Source organism: Cyanistes caeruleus, chromosome 22 (genome assembly GCF_971803275.1).
Source record: "Cyanistes caeruleus chromosome 22, bCyaCae1.hap1.1, whole genome shotgun sequence".
Classification (NCBI taxonomy): domain Eukaryota; kingdom Metazoa; phylum Chordata; class Aves; order Passeriformes; family Paridae; genus Cyanistes; species Cyanistes caeruleus.
In genome coordinates this window covers 6,627,639-6,643,316 of record NC_141722.1, presented here as the reverse complement: position 1 = coordinate 6,643,316, position 15,678 = coordinate 6,627,639, and the positions used below count along the sequence as shown (strand labels likewise).

General features: G+C 46.9%; 1 protein-coding gene across 2 annotated transcripts; it reads right to left on the bottom strand.

Annotated features, from left to right (window-relative positions):
- Positions 1 to 6,000: 6,000 nt before the first annotated feature.
- TNFRSF18 (TNF receptor superfamily member 18) lies at positions 6,001 to 13,879 on the bottom strand. Of its 2 annotated transcripts, XM_086860696.1 has the most exons (7): positions 13,686 to 13,879; positions 13,034 to 13,643; positions 11,986 to 12,120; positions 11,071 to 11,158; positions 9,545 to 9,633; positions 8,555 to 8,695; positions 6,001 to 7,801 (listed from the first exon to the last, which is right to left on the bottom strand). In XM_086860696.1, exons 2-7 carry the CDS (start codon positions 13,239 to 13,241, stop codon positions 7,647 to 7,649), a joined length of 816 nt encoding a protein of 271 aa, XP_086716822.1. In that variant the 5' UTR covers positions 13,242 to 13,643; positions 13,686 to 13,879; the 3' UTR covers positions 6,001 to 7,646. The 2 variants fall into 2 exon arrangements, with proteins under 2 accessions (XP_086716822.1, XP_023795984.2); XM_023940216.2 differs by having other exon boundaries at positions 13,034 to 13,868.
- Between the last annotated feature and the right edge of the window lie 1,799 nt (positions 13,880 to 15,678).

The following is a 15,678-nucleotide window of genomic DNA, read 5'->3' as shown; positions in this document are numbered from 1 at the left end:
ATCAGTTTTGGAGCCGTGACCCTGAGATATCCTCACCATCTTACTGGGCAGCATTGGATGATTTCTGCCTTTCTAATACTGCCTGGTAATGATGATGAAGGTGTTTCCTGCACTCCGTGGAAAATCCGGCAGAAAATCCGGGAGCGGAGCTTAATCCCGGCTCAAGAATTCCAGGTTTGGCCCCCAAATCCCTCCCAAGCACGAGGGAATGAAAATTCAAACTTGGAATTTCAGGATATTGTGGGTTTATCGTGGGTTGGGAAAACTTATTTCAGGCTGGATAAAATCCTGTCGGGATAAACCTGGATCAGGAAAAATCCATGGATCGGAAGCTGCAGAAATAGGAATATCCAAATGGGAAAAGAAAGTGGTTTTAGGAACAAGAGAAATGTGGGAATTTTGTCCCAGAAATGATCTTTTCGTTCCCTTTTAAACAGCGGGAGCTTCCAGGGAGCAGAAGGGAAGATTTTATTGGAATGGAACTTTGGGATTTCCTTGTTCATTTGTGTAAAGTCAGCCTTAACCTCCTGTTTCTCTTTTAGATCTGGATTAAACCAGGTTTATCTTCATGTTTCCATTTTGGATCTGGCTTAAATCAGGTTTAACCTCACATTTCCCTTTTAGAGCTGTCTTAACCCAGGCTTAATTTCATCTTTCTCTTTTAGAGCTGTATTAAGTCAAGCCTAACCTCATCTTTCTCCTCTAGACCTTTATTAAAGTTTAACCTCCTGTTTCTCCTTTAGATCTGTCTTAAGCCAGGCTTAACCCCCTGTTTCCATTTTAAATGCGTATTAAACCAGGTTTAACCTCCTCTTTCCCTTTTGGATCTGTATCAGATTGAACCTCATTTTCTATTTTAGATCTGTCTTAAATCAGGTTTATCTTTTAAACCAGGCTTAACCCCCTGCTTCTGTTTCAAACCTGGATTCAATCTCTGTGCTCTTTTCCCTCCCAAAACCCGCCACGACTTCAAACCCCCTTTCACCACCAGCCCCTCTTCCTTGTTCCCAAATTGCCGATGAAATAAAGCCGTTCCTTGGGTTTTCCTGGAATTCTGGCCTCCTGAAGAAGGTGGAATTCTCGATTCCCGCGGCCGCCAGATGCACTGGTCCTCTGTGGGCATCTTACTAGACAGTGCTGGATTTTCTGCCTCTACTCTAACACTGTCTGGTAACGATGTTTAAAGGGTGATCCAAACCACTCCAGGCCCAAAATTCCAGCCAGACCGGAACTTTTCCACAGGGTAAGGATGGATTTTGGGAAAACGGGGAGGGGTTTAGCCACGGAAAAATGCAATTGAAATGGAAATATGATGGAAGCGCTCCAGAGGTGCTGCCGGGTGTTCAGTCAGGTCTAACATCCCAAATCCAGGTTTTTCCTCCTCCAATTTGGTTTGCACAACTCGGGACACCCGAGATTTCCTTGGAATTTTGTCATTCCTGCCTGTGGAAGGTGGTTCAGGACAGGATCCAGGTTGGAAAGGTCATTTTTCCCAATTCTAAAGGTCTTTTTTTCCCAGTTCCAGTCATTTTTCCCAATCCCAAATGTTTTTTTTCCCAATTCCAAAGGCCATTTTTCCCAATTTCTCAATGAAAGCCCCGCGGTTGAGATGCTCCTGAACTTCCAACTTTTCCACCCTGCCTTGTTCCAGGTGGGATTCACTACCCTGAGGAATTCCACAGGAAAACCAGGAATTCCAGCCAGGAAACCGCTCCCAAAAGCTCCAGGCAGCTGGAGGAGCATTCAGAGCTCCAGGAATTCATCCCAAGTGAGCAGGAGCTTGTGGAGAATGGATAAAATTCATGTTGGAAGCTGGAATTCCAAAAGGAAATTCCTCTTCTCTCCAATGGAATAAAATTCCCGTTGAATCTGTTGCTGAGGTAGCAGAGGACACCTCATCCCACAGCAATTCCAGCAAATTTAAACCCGGCTTTAGGGAAAAATCCCAAATTTCTGCTGGAGCTGCAGGAAGGATTTGGCTCCTCAGGCAGGGTGTAGGGTCCCGCAGGTAAAGCCAGGCCTAACTTGGGCTCTGAGGGTCAGAATCCCCCAAATTCCAGATTTCCACCTCCATTTATCCCTTGGGAATGAGAATTCCTGAGTTAAAGTCCATCCTCACCCAAGGAATCCCAGAATTCTGGGATCATTTCGGCCGGAATTGAAATCCAAGGAATGCCCCATCCCCACCTTGTCCCTGAGTTCCACATCCAGCAATTCCATGGGCACTTCCGGGAAATTCCTCCCGATTCCCCTTCCCATCCTGGAATTTCTCCCAATCCCAGATTTCAGCTCCTTTCTGGGCCAGCCAAGGCAGTTCCACACATTCCTCAGCTTTCTGTGGGATTCCAAGGATTTCATTTGGGATTCAATCCCAGTCCCACGAGGTTTTTCCTGGAGTTAATCCCTTCCCTCACTCCAAATTCCAAATTAAACCTGGTCTAGCGACACAAAAATGCTTGGAATGAAATGATTTTAAAATTCCCTCCAACCCAAAGTCTGGAATTCTCTTCCTTCATCCCTAGAAAACTTGAAATCCCTTTTTTCCTGCTTTGCACTAAGCCAGGCCTAAGATTCCTTGCCAAAATTCGTGGATAACACAGGAAAATCAGGGAAAAATTAAATTAATTGTTTCATAATTCAAATTATTCCCATTTCAACGTGGATAGCTTGGGAGGAGCTACCCTAAATCCAAACTGGACCCCCTGGAACGAGCTCGGTTTGCCCTTGGAGGTTGAAATTCCCAGGAAAAGCAGCGGAGGAGGAAGCAGAGGGGTGATTAATTAAAGCACGGCATTAATGAGTAACTGCTCCGGGAGGCCAGGAGGAAATGAGGGAGGAATCCTGGAAATGGGATTTTAACGAGGCCGTAAATCCCTGGGATCGGGGCCGCTCCCGCTCCCATCCATCCCCTCCTTGAGCCTGGAATTGGGGTGGAATTGGGGAAATCAATCCCGATAAAAAAAGGAGATCATTCCAATGGGAAAATCCAGCTCTCCTGGTGGTGGAGCTGTGGGAAAAACCATCCCAGAGCCAGGAAAAACCCAGGAAAATTCCTTTTTCTTTCACTGCCCTCACTTTTCCTACTGATTTCCTTCTTCCTTAAATCCACTTCACCACCAGCCCTGGATTTTGGGTGCTTTAGGAGCTTTTTGGGGCCGAATCCTAAAAATTTTCCCTCAGCAATGGGAATTTGTGGATGAGGGGCATCCCGAATTTCCCGGGAGCTGCTCCAGAGGGATTCCACACCTGGTAAGTCCTTAAACCATTTCCAATTCATTCCCCAGCCAAGCAGAAAAAGCAGAATTTTCATCATTTCCCTGCCTCAAATCAAGCAGGACGAGTTCAAGATTTCCTGGGAATTGCTGGGGCTCGGGAGAGCCTTTTCCTTGGAATCATTTTCCAATGCTGGATGTGGAAAAAAATGGGATTTCCTGGAGCCTGCTGATTGCTGTCTTACCAGGCAAAGTTAGATCTGGATATTTCTGTCTAATACTGTCTGGTAATGCCGTCAATCGCACGGGCGCGACCTCCGCGGCCACAAATCCCGGGAAAAATTCCCTTTAGAGGAAGAATTCCTGGAGTTTCACAGCTGGAACTCACTGGAAGGGTTTTGGGCACTTTTTTATTGAAGAAAAAACCCAAATCCTTGATTTTTATCAGGAGAATTAATGGAGTTTTATATTCATTTTAGAAATTAAAGGGGTTTTTAGTGGGACACAAATCCCGGGAAAAATTCCCTTTAGCAGAAGAATTCCTGGAGTTTCACAGCTGGAATTCATCTGGGGGATTTGAGGCACTTTTTTTGTGGCAAAAATGAGGAGGAAAAGCCCCCAAATCCTTGATTTTATCAGAACTGAGGAATTTTGACATTAATTTGAGGCGTTTGGGGCAAGAATTCCGGCAGGGCCAGAAAAATCCCTGCAGCGCCTCCAGATTCCCGCTGGACCGGGGCCCCCCGGGATGTCCCCAACGTCCCCCGGGGTCCCAAAGGGTCCCCTCAGCCTGTCCAGTGTCCCCTGGGGTCACACAGGGTCCCCTCAGTGTCCCCTCCTGTCACAGGGGGTCCCCTCAGCCTCTCCAGTGGCCCCAGGGGTCACAAAGGGTCCCAACGTGTCCCCTGGGGTCCCAAGGTGTCCCCTCAGTGCCCCCTCATTGTCCTCTGGGGTCCCAAAGGGTCCCCAAAGTGTCCCCTGAGGTCTCAAAATGTCCCTTTGATGTCCCCTGGGGTCCCAGTGTCCCCTCAGTGTCCCCTCATTGTCCCCTGGGGTCCCAAAATGTCCCCTCAATGTCCCCTCTTGTCCCAAGGGTCCCCTCAGTGTCCCCCGGGCTCCCAAGGGATAAAACAGATTTAAAATAAAAAACAATAAATAATAAAATATAAAATAATAAAATAGTTATTTGCTATAAATTATTTACTTATTATTTATGCTTAATTAGTAAATAAAAAACATACTAATATATAATAATAGATATATTATATCTATATTATATCTATATATAATATAATCAAGTATATATTTTATATATAAAATATATAAATATATAAAAATTTATAAATAAATATATAAAATAGATGTAATCCATATATAAATACTCTCTATATATATTATATCTATTTATTGATTACATATAACATATATAATATAAATAAATATATATCTAATATAAATAAGTATAAATTCTATATATAGATATATAAAATATATAATCTAAATAAATATATCTAATACAAATAAAAGTATAAAATATAAATTATAAAATATATATAATATAAATACACATATAATATAAATAAATATATTATATATAATCTATATATAAAAATGTAAATAATCTATGTATATAGAGATTATATCTATATATAGATTATATATAATATATCTAATATAAACAAGGATACATTTTATATACAAATATATAAAAGATATCTAATATAAATAAATATATCTTATATAAACAACTATATAAAGTATATAAAAAAATATTAAAAATGGAAAAATATATCTAATATATAGTATATAAAATAATAAATTATAATAAATTCAATTATAATTTAAGAATATATAGTAATATAATAAATTAAATAATATTTAATAATAATAATAGTAACCGTAATGTATATAAATATTTTTTATACATAAAAAAAATAATAATATTCTAATGCAATAACAATAAAAGTGGCCTTGTGCCATTTTTAACCGAGGCTCCACAGGGATCAAATTCCCTCCCGAGCTCTGGGCTGGGGCCTGGAAAAATCCCAGTGGGATTGGAACTCTTGGAATTCTGCTCATGGAAGATCCCATCGACCACGACCAGGACGGAAAAGCTCCGGAAAACTCTGGGAATTCTCTGAGCTAGGAGAGGGGCATGGGACAAACCCTGCCCATGGGCCCCGAGGAAGGGCTTTGGAAAGAGCCCCCTAACCCCGGGAATTGGGAATTCTGCACCCAATCCCAACATTCTGGAGTCCTGGAAAACCCTGCAGGACCTGAACGGCTTTGGAATGAAGAGGGGGATGAAGGATCCTTTTCCTTTTTCCTTTTCCTCTTTCCGTTTTCCTTTTCCTTCCCCCATTTTTTCTTCCCCTTTTTCCCTTCCCCCCCTTCCCCCCCCTTTTCCCTTCCCTTCCCTTCCCTTCCCTTCCCTTCCCTTCCCTTCCCTTCCCTTCCCTTCCCTTCCCTTCCCTTCCCTTCCCTTCCCTTCCCTTCCCTTCCCTTCCCTTCCCTTCCCGCACCTTCTCGCACCTTCCCGCACCTTCCCTTCCCGCACCTTCCCTTCCCTTCCCGCACCTTCCCTTCCCGCACCTTCCCTTCCCGCACCTTCCCTTCCCGCACCTTCCCTTCCCGCACCTTTCCTTTCCTTCCCTTCCCGCACCTTCCCGCACCTTCCCTTTTCCCCACTTTTTCCTTTCCCCTACCCCCCCAGTTTGCAGGAAGCAGAATTTTTAAGGACAAAACTGAATTTTAAAGCATCCAAATCATTAATTCCTGACCCAGAGGATTCCCAAATCCCTCTCCTTTATTCCTCGTCTCCAGAGCAGAGTGGAGCAGGTGGGGGACAGGCAGGAAATGTGGGAAAAGCCAGGAAATGTGGGAAAAGTCCAGCACAAATCCAGGGATTTATCCAGGAAATATTGGTCAGCCTTGAATTCCCTCCCCTCTCTGGCTGTTCCCTCTGGAATTCGCTTTTCCAGGAGCTCCCTCTGCTGCTGCTCGGCTTCCAAAGGGTTGGGAAAAGGGGAAAACAAAGCTGGGGTTTGGATGGAATTCTGGGGCTTTTGTTGGGATCTTGTTCCCATTCCCGTATCCAGATCCTCTTCTCCTGGAGGGAGGAATTTGAATTCCAGCCCCAAAAATGGGATTTTTTCCTTGGCCAGGTTTGCCAGGGTGGCTCCATCCTCTCCAGGATTGAGATAAAAATCCAAAGGGGAGAAGGCTCAGCTTCCTTGGGATAATTTGGGAATGATGCTGGAGGTGAAAGCCAAAGAAAATCCAAATCCCAGAAGCAAAAAAAAACTTTACTAAAAGGACTTTCCCTTTGGAATTTCCCGAGTTTTTCTTTGGAATTCCCCAGATTTTCCCAGGGAATCTGAAACTTCCCAGCCCAGATTTTGGGGCCTGCAGGAATTCCCAGCTGTGATCCCAACCCCAAATACAGGGAAACAGCAGCACCTGCTGGAACTCCCTGGGAACCTCTGGAATCTCCCAGGGAGCGATTTTTCCCGGATTTCTGATCCAACCTCACCCTTTTCCAGTGGGAAGCCGTTCCCATTGTCCTGTCCCTCCATCCCTTATCCCAATCCTGCTCCAGGGGAACATTCCCAGATTTCCCAGCCAGGCTCTCTGGAGTTGATCCAAAATCCAAGGATCATCCAAGAGAGCTTTAAATCCATGTGCACGGATTGAAACCCTCTGAAATCCCAGGAATTTCCATGGATTTCCATTGAATAACCACCAAAGACATGAGAAACTCATCCTGAATTATCCCTAATTAACCCTAATGATCCCTAATGATCCACAATTACCGATACAGATGTCGGCATCTCAAAAACTTCCAAAACCTGCTGGAATTCATCATAAAATCATGGAATATCCTAAGTGGGAAGGGTCCCACGGGGATCAGAAATCCTAAAATCCCACTTGAGAGCGTTTTCCAGAATTTTTTCCCATTCCCTCCATTTTTCTGGAGCTCTGACCATTCCCTACATGAGCTTCACTCCCCCTTTTCCCAACTTTCCTTGGAAGAACCTGCACAGGAAAATCCCTGGCAGCACAGCAGGAGCTTCCCGAGGGAATCTTTGGGTGGGAGCAGGAATGGGATTAGGAGAGGCTGGAATGAGGTTGGGAATGAACAATCGGGAAAGCCGAGGGAAAACCAGGAGACATGGCCGCTATTCCCGATCCTGGAAATCGGGATATTCCAGGAAATCCCACTGATCTCTTCCTGAATCAACACCAGCCTGAATCAGCGGGATTTTATCCCTAAATTCCCATTTTTTGGGGAAAAACAAACCCAAACTTGCCCTAAATCCACTCCTTTTCCTACAGAGAAGTGATGTCTCACACCCCATCCCATTCCCGCGTTTTTTTGGTTTTTTGGGAAGCCCAGCTCAGCCCCGCATTCCCGGTGATCCTGGGAGGGATCCGTTAGCTGAGCTCGCTGTAGATTTTCAGGGAGAGGATGGAAAGTTTTTCCTCGGCCGTTTTGTCCCCACGCTCCTCCTCTGGGAATTGGATGCTGTGGGATTCCTCCCCTTGGAGCGGGAGCTGCGGCGGCGCCCGTGGGAAGTTGTGTCCCGGATCTGCGGTGGGAACAAGGAAAAAGCTCGTCCAGGAATTCCAGAAACTCTCATCAGGCTGCCCAGCCCCTTTGCCGGGTTGTGGGATCAGGGAATTATGGAATGGGATGGGTTGGAAGGGATTTTGGGATGATCCCATCCGTGGGCGGGGACATTTCCCGCTATCCCAAGGACAATTCCAGGGATCCAGAGGCGCCCGGAGCTTCTCTGGGGAAGCCATTCCAGGGCCTTCCCACTGTCCCAGCCAGGAATTCCATCCCAAAATTCCATCAAACCCTCCCTTTTGTTTGGAGCATTGGCCTGGATGATCGGTGATTCCAGGTCTCTGCCCCAAATCCCAGAGGAAATCCAGATTTATCCCTCTAATTCTACTCCCTTTATCCCTGCTGGAACTCACAGAGATTCCCCCACCTCCAGCTGGGAATTTTGTGGGATCAGGGAATTCTGGAATGGGATGGGTTGGAAGGGATTTGGGATGATCCCGTTCCATCCCATCCATGGGCAGGGACATTTCCCACTATCCCAGGGCGCTCCAAGGACAATTCCAGGGATCCAGGGGCCAACCTGTGCCAGGGCCTTCCCACCCTCGCGGGCAGGAATTCCATCCCAAAATCCCATCCACCCTGCCCTGGGTCAGGAATGTTGTCCTGGATCACCGGCAATTCTGGGAATCTGCTCCAAATCCCAGAGGAAACCCGGATTTATCCATCTAATTCCATCCTTTGATCCCGTGCGGGCACTCCGGAGATCCCTCACCTCCGGGTGGGAATGTTTTGTCCCGGCGGAGGCTCCAGATGCAGAAGTGCAGCAGGAGCGTGAGCAGGACCAGCACGAACACGGCCGCGGCCGCCAGGACGGCCAGGACAGAGCTGGAGGAGAATTCCAGGGGAATCCGAGCTGCAGTCAATGGGATTCCATTAAAAATTCAGGAATTCTGGGACTGGGTTGTGTTCAAGGGGAGGGAGGTTTTCCAAGGACATTTAGGGATTGATTTAAGGGCTCTGTGGGAAAGGGGGAAGGGGGGGAAGCTTCGAGGTGAGGGGGAAAGGGAATTGTGGGATGGGGTGGGAATAGGGGAAAGGGAATTGTGGGATGGGAATAGGGGGAAAGGAAGGGGGAAAAGGGAAAGGGAAAAAAGGAGGAGAAGGAGGAAAAGGAGGAAAAGGAAAAGGAAAGAGGAAATGGGATGAAGAAGAGGAAAGGGAAGATGGAAGGGAAAGCAGAAAAGGAAAAAAGAGGGAAGAGGGAGAGGGAAGAGGAAATGGGAAAGGAAGGGAAAGGGAAGAGGAAGATGAAACAGAAAAGGGAAAAAGGAAAAGGAAAGGGAAAAGGAAAGACCTGGGAGACACCAATTCCCAGGAGAAGTTGGCAAAGCCTATCCCCAGCCATTCCCATCCTCTGATCCAGGAAAAACCCTGGAATGCCGCTGGGGGCTCAGCCACCATTGGGAGGGACCCAAGGACATTTTTCCTAAGAAAAGCAGGAAAAGAGCCAGAGCAGCTCAGTGGGAATTGATGAATTCCCACCCAAACATGCCCTGGCCAGGGATTGTCTCCACGTTTTTTCATGGACAGCACTTTGAGTATGGAATCTTTGCCAGGCCAACAATTAATTAATGCCATCTCAATTAATATCAATATTAATATCCATTTTTTACGGAACAGCAGCAGTTTTCCAAGAGGATTTCCAGGCTGGGAAGCTGTGGGAAAGCAGGGAAAGGGAATTTTCCCTGGGAATTCTTGGCACCTGGCTCCAGGGCTTTGACGGGTAAGCTGCACACGGAGTTGTGGGTGCTGTTCCCTGCCCGGAGCATGATGAACCCGCTGCTCTCACAGCTGGAAAAACAATGGGAATTCAGGATTTAGGATATTCCCGCTTTTCCTTTGGCCCTCTCTTCCCCCCACCAGCTCTTCCCAAGGTTTTGCCCCCTTTTGCAGCAGCACAGTGGAAGTTTGGGCTCTTTCCCCAACCTGGGTTTGTGCCCATCTTTTTTCCCCATGGATTTCCCAGTCTGGAATAATTTCTCCAGGATCTTAAGCTTGACTTTCAGTGAGTTTAGGCTGGGAGTTGGGCTTAAGCTCTGCCTTGAGACTAAGATGAGAAATGCCAGATCTTGCTTAATTAAAAAATTCATCAAAATTAATCTCAGGAAGATTTTCGGGGATTCAATTGGATTTTTTAATGTCAGTACTGAATATCTTCATTGATCTTTAAATAGTAATTTGTATTATATTATTGTTATTATTATTAATAATTATTATTACTATTAATATCATGTTCTTCTTATTTTTATTCCTAATTTCAAAGGAGGAAATTAAAAAATCCGATTATTATTATTAATAATTTATTATTAATTATTACTATTATTTTCAAATAAGGCAAATTTCAATAAACCCCTACTCACTCCATTCTTATCCTTATTATTCTATTTTTTCTATTTATATATTTATGTATAAATTTATATATTCATATATTTATTTATATATATAAAATTTATATAGTTATATATAAATATATAAATATATATTTTTATAAGTATATAATACTTAACATAATATCTAATATATTATTAATTATTAATTATGATAATTATATTATAATTATTATATGTAATTATAATAATACTATAAAATTATATGTATTATATGTATTTATGTAATTATAATAATACTATAAAATCAAATCTGGACATAATAGTTAATAATTAATGATATTGTTAAATTTATAATATTTAATATAATATTTATATAAATTTCTATTTTAACAAGCATTATGAACAGTTACTTGTTATTCATGATTCGTTATTGGTTATTATTGGTTATTATTGGTTATTATTGGTTATTATTCGTTATTATTGGTTATTGATGGCTATTGATGGCTATTATTGGTTATTGATAGCTATTGATGGCTATTGATGGCTATTGATGGCTATTATTAGTTATTGATGGTTATTGATGGTTATTGATGGTTATTATTGGTTGTTGATGGTTATTGATGGCTATTGATGGCTATTGATGGCTATTGATGGCTATTGATGGCTATTATTGGTTATTGATGGCTATTGATGGCTATTGATGGCTATTGATGGCTATTGATGGCTATTATCGGTTATTGATGGCTATTGATGGCTATTATTAGTTATTGATGGCTATTATTAGTTATTGATGGTTATTGATGGTTATTATTGGTTGTTGATGGTTTTTATTGGTTATTGATGGTTATTATTGGTTATTGATGGTTATTATTGGTTATTGATGGTTATTGATCCCTACTCAGTCCAGTTGCGGCACCAGCTGTTCCTGCTGCTGGAATAGCTCCCGTTCCGGCAGGGCTCACACCCGAACTGGAAATTCACTGTTCCTGCAGGGAAAAGGGATGGGAATGAGCAGGATCCCAAATTCCAGGACAGCCCGCACAGGGACAGCTAGGGCCTGGCCCAGTCCCATTCCCAATCCCATTCCCAGTCCCATTGCTAGTCCCATTCCTGGGTTACTGATCCTGCTGGGCTCCCATCCTGGCTCACACCGCGGCAGCTCCCGGCAGAACTGGCAGGGCCTGTCCCATTCCCATCCCCTCCCCCATTCCCATTCCCGATCCCATTCCCAGGTTACCGATCCTGATGGGCTCCCATCCTGGCCGGCAGCGCTGCAGCTCCTGGCAGAACTGGCGGGGCCTGTCCCATCCCCTTCCCCTTCCCCATCCCCCTTCCCCTTCCCCATCCCCCTTCCCCTTCCCCATCCCCCTTCCCCTGCCCCATCCCCCTTCCCCTGCCCCATCCCCCTTCCCCTGCCCCATCCCCCTTCCCCTGCCCCATCCCCCTTCCCATCCCCATTCCCGATTCCATTCACAGGTTACCGATCCTGATGGGCTCCCATCCTGGCTGGCAGCGCTGCAGCTCCCGGCAGAACTGGCAGGGCCTGTCCCATCCCCTTCCCCTTCCCCTTCCCCTTCCCCTTCCCCTTCCCCTGCCCCATCCCCATTCCCATTCCCATCCCCATTCCCATTCCTATTCCCGATCCCATTCCCATTCCTGACCCCATTCCCATTCCTGACCCCATTCCCAGGTTACCAATCCTGCTGGGCTCCCATCCCAGCTCACACCGTGGCAGCTCCCGGCAGAACTGGCAGGGCCTGTCCCATTCCCATTCCTGATCCCATTCCCGATGCCATTCCCATTCCCAGGTTACCGATCCTGCTGGGCTCCCATCCCGGCTCACACCGCGGCAGCTCCTGGCAGAACTGGCAGGCCTTGTCGGCACAGCTGTAGCCTTGGGGACATTTGCAGTCAGGGTCCCGCGCTGCCTCGCAGGGCTCGGGGTTTCCTGCGGGAAGGAAAGGGTTAAAGGCCGCAATTCCCATCCGCATGGGGAAAAAGCTGGGAAAAAGGGAGAGCCGGGAGGTGCTGCTTCCACCCTGCTGTGGGTAGGTGAGGAGCTGACACAGAGGGGGTTCTGGAGCAAAGGGATCCCAAAAATCCTCCCTCCCATCCCAGGGAAAGAGACTTCTCCAGGGAAAATGGGATCCCAAAAATCCTCCCTCCCATCCCAGGGAAAGAGACTTCTCCAGGGAAAATGGGATCCCAAAAATCCTCCTTTCCATCCTGGGGAAAGAGAGAGGCCCTACCCAGAACTGTTACCCACAGTTATACACACTAGACACAGTTTACACACACTTTACACACATTTACCCTATTTACACACATTTTATACACACTTTACACACAATTACACACATTTACACACAAATTTACCCTCATTTACACACAATTACCCCTAATTACACACAATTACCCACATTTACACATACTTTACACACATTTACCCCCCCATTACTCCAAATTACACATTTACCCCCATTTACACACATTTACCCCCATTTACACACACTTTACACACATTTACCCCAAATAACACACAACTACCCCCAATTACACACACTTTACACACACTTTCCACACAGTTACACACAATTACACACCCTTTACATGTTCTACAAACATTTACCCCATTTACCCCCAATAACACACAATTACCCCAATAATACACAATTTACACACAATTACACAAACTTTACACACACTTTACACATTTTACACACAATTACACACACTTTACACACACTTTACCCCAAATTACACACACTTTACACACACTTTACACATTTTACACACAATTACATACGTTTACTCCCAATAACACACACTTTGCACCCCCTTTCCCCCGTTTCCAGGCTCACCTGCCTCCCAGCTGCAGTTGGGGCAGCACTTGGTGCCGCCGCCCCAGCCCAGCCTCAGCCGCCCGTCCTGGCAGTGCCCGGCCTGGCCCGGCTGCACCCAGAGCCCGGCCAGCAGCGCCAGCAGCAGCCACAGCCACCCACAGCCCATGGCCACCGGCCACCGCTGGGGCCTGGCACTGTCACTGCTGTGTCCTGGGAATGTCACCATGTCCTGGGAATGTCACCGTGTCCTGGGAATCTCACCGCTGAGGCCTGGAAATGTCAACGTGTCCTGGAAATGTCACCGCTGGGGCCTGGCAGTGTCACCGCTGGGGTCTGGAAATGTCAACGTGTCCTGGAAATGTCACCGTGTCCTGGCAGTGTCACCGCTGTATCCTGGCAGTGTCAGCACTGTGTCCTGGCAGTGTCACCGCTGTGTCCCGGCAGTGTCACCGCTGTGTCTTGGCAGTGTCACCGTTGTGTCCTGGCAGTGCCACTGTACTGTCCCGGCAGTGCCACCGCTGTGTCCCGGCAGTGTCACTGCTGTGTCCTGGCAGTGTCACCGCTGTGTCCTGGCAGTGCCACTGTACTGTCCCGGCAGTGTCACCGCTGTGTCCCGGCAGTGTCACTGCTGTATCCTGGCAGTGTCACTGCTGTATCCTGGCAGTGTCACCGCTGTGTCCCGGCAGTGCCACTGTACTGTCTGAGCAGTGTCACCGCTGTGTCCTGGCAGTGTCACTGCCGTGTCCTGGTGGTGCCACTCCAGCCTGGCAGTGCCACCGCCTCGCTGTCCCCACGCTGTCCCCTCCGCCGAGGAGGCACCGGGGTTTTTGTGGCCCAGCTCTTCCTGCTTTTCTGGGGGCGGGGAGAAGCTCTGGGCTCAGCTGGAGCTGGGGCGGGGAAAGGGCTGGCCCCGAACAAATGGGATTTGGGAAGGGTTAAAGGGGGGCACTCCAGGGATGGAGCAGCCATAAATCCCCTGGGAATTCCATCCCAGCCCCTCCCCACCCTCACATCCAAGAATTCCTTCCCAATATCCCATCTGAACCCCTTCTCTGCCAGTGAGGGCAGTCCCTGTGTCCTGGCACTCCAGCCCTTGGGAATGTTCCCTCTCCATCCTTCTGACAGCTCCTTCAGGCCCATTTCCATCACTCCAAAGCTTCTCCAGGCTGAACATTCCCAACTCTCCCAGCGCTCTCCCAACGCGCTTCTGCTCCTAATGGCTTTAGAAATAGGAATTTAGGAATTCCCAAATGAATTTATAAACCCCTCAAGGTTTTAACCACCAGGATGCAATGTACGCTGAGCCCATCCCTTCCTCCACGGATCCATGGATCCAGCATCCATCCATCCATCCATCATCCATCACCCATCCATCCATCCATCATCCATCACCCATCCATCATCCATCACCCATCCATCCATCACCCATCCATCCATCACCCATCCATCCATCACCCATCCATCCATCACCCATCCATCCATCCCCCATCCATGGATCCATCCATCCATCCATCATCCATCATCCATCCATCCATCATCCATCCATCATCCATCACCCATCCATCCATCACCCATCCATCCATCATCCATCCATCATCCATCACCCATCCATCCATCCATCCCCCATCCATGGATCCATCCATCCATCCATCCTGAAAACCCATCCCAACCTCCTCCTGAGAACCTTCCCCTAACCCCATCCCAACCATTCCCTAAAACCCATCCCTACCTTTCCCCACCCCATCCAAACCTTCCCCATCCCCATCCCACTTTCGCTAACCCCATCCCATCCCATGGATCCCATCCCATCCCACGGATCCCATCCCCTGGCACTGCCGTTTGCCCCATATCAGGATTTTCTTGATTTCTCTTTTTTTTGCCTTTGGGGATTTTTCTCTTTGCTCTTTGCGTGGTTTTACCCTTCGAGGCGCCGGGGCCCCATCAGGTGACGGAAGTTTCCATCACTCTCCGACCAGAACCGTTCCGGAGCTCCGGAGTCAGCAGCGACCTTTCGGATTTATCGGATCCATCGCGTTTATCTCCTGTTCTCATCTCGGGGCTTTCTCAGCAGCTCCGGCTGCGGCCGCTGACGTTTCAGCGCCGCGGCCCCAAAGGCACAACTCACTTCCCGCCCCAAAAAAACTCCTCCCCACGGAAAGATTCCCCATCTTTGGGCTCCCAAAGTGGCTACTCCATGAGGAAAATCCTAAAAAATCGGATATTCCCCCAGGAATCTGCAGTTAAATCCATCAGAATTCCAGGATCCTTCATGAAAAGTCAATGCAGTCCATGGGAGGATTCCCCTCTTTGGGATCCAAAAGTGGTGACTCCATGAGGAAAATCCCAAGAAATTGGACAGTCCCAAAAACCTGAAGTCCTCATCCCAAATCCATCAAAATTCTGGGATCATTCAAAAAAAAACACTCAATGCACTCCGTGGGAAAATTCCCCTCTTTGGGATCCAAAAGTGGCAACTCCACAAGGAAAATCCCAAGAAATTGGACATTCCCAGAAACCCCAAATCCACCAAAACCCCGGGATCCTTCCCAAAAACCCCACTGATCACAGCCCTGCCTTCCCCTATGAAAAATTCCCCTTTTTTGTTTCTGAATTTGGTGACTCCATGAGGAAAATCCTAAAAAAAAATAAATCTGTCATTCCCC